This window comes from Hippocampus comes, unplaced genomic scaffold (assembly GCF_001891065.2).
Source record: "Hippocampus comes isolate QL1 unplaced genomic scaffold, H_comes_QL1_v1.1 scaffold378, whole genome shotgun sequence".
In the NCBI taxonomy this organism is placed as follows: Eukaryota; Metazoa; Chordata; class Actinopteri; order Syngnathiformes; family Syngnathidae; genus Hippocampus; species Hippocampus comes.
The window spans coordinates 158,257-159,348 of NW_017806061.1; the positions used below are offsets into that span (position 1 = coordinate 158,257).

Here is a 1,092-nt window from a genome sequence, read left to right on the forward strand (position 1 = left end):
CCCTCGGCGAAGGGGCGAAAAAACACAGCGTGTCTCGGGAGGACGCACAATCCGCCTCGAACACGGGAACAGGGATGACGATGATGATCCGTGTTTTACACAAGCTTGATTTGCTTTTTCCCCTTCTCGTGAATTAAAAAAAAATGTCAACCGATACATGAGCACAGGAGGAAGATTGCGGACCTGCTGCGTGCGCGTCCATCCGTTGTCGTCGCGCTTCGGTTCTTTTGCGTCCGAAAATTCCTCCTCCTCCTCCTTCGCATTCTTATCGCCTTCCTTCCGGCGGTACTTTCTCAACGGCCGCCCTTTTTGGCACTCATCTGGGACACTTTGCGCAGCTCTCGTTTTTTTTTGTTTTTTTTGTGGGCAGCTAACAAGCTAAAAGCCACACGGACAAGCGAGGTCGATCGGAGACGAAAAGGGGCTGCGCGATGGACGAAAAACGGCGAGGAGCGGCGAAAATTTCGCCTCTGAGGGTTCGGTGGAGGTTTTTGCCATAATATGGCGGGCCTTTGCGCGTGCGCAGTACGCCCGTGAGCAGGTCCGGTCGGGAAATGCGTTTCGCGCATGCTCAAAGCGGCCACCCCCCCGGATCGGAAGTTCGGAACGCCGTCCGCAGAACCAACGCTCGAGTCGATCCCGCGGAAGGCGTCTCTTGTTGTCCGTGACGTATCACGGGGCCCGGATGTCGTCATCTGCTCATTAGCCTCACAAGCTAGCTCGGAGCCGGTTAGCCGCGAACAAAGGCCGCCCGCGACACGTGCTGCTCAACAGCCGCAGTCGGCTCGTCTCTTTCTCTCTCTTTTTTTCTTTCTTTGCTTGCTTGGCGCTTGTTGTCGTCGTTGTCCGGGCAAGATGTCTAAAGTCCAGATGCTGCGAGCGTTGGTCAACGAGCGGCTGAGCGCGGCCGTGGAAGAGGTCTTCGCCGTGTTGGAAAGAACCATAGCGGACTACGAGGAGGAGCTTTGTCGAACCAAAGAGGAGAACCGGCGACAGCGTCAACTACTCGACGCCGTTTTCAAACCTCAAGCGGAGGACGCGCACGCGCCAGGTTGCTTCTCTTTCCCTCGCGTTGTCGGTTCGCGTTCGCTC

The 1,092-nt window shown here is 56.6% G+C and overlaps 1 protein-coding gene across 2 annotated transcripts in view; it reads left to right on the plus strand.

Moving 5' to 3' along the window:
- Positions 1-199: 199 nt before the first annotated feature.
- Positions 200-1,092, plus strand: part of LOC109529779 (zinc finger protein GLI4-like) — a 3,565-nt gene continuing 2,672 nt past the window's right edge. The window contains exon 1 of one of the 2 annotated variants that reach the window (XM_019893216.1): positions 200-1,051. In XM_019893216.1, the coding sequence (XP_019748775.1) occupies positions 568-1,051 (484 nt within the window). In that variant the 5' untranslated portion in view covers positions 200-567. The remainder of the gene's footprint in view (positions 1,052-1,092) is intronic. The other variant, XM_019893214.1, reaches the window with a different exon arrangement.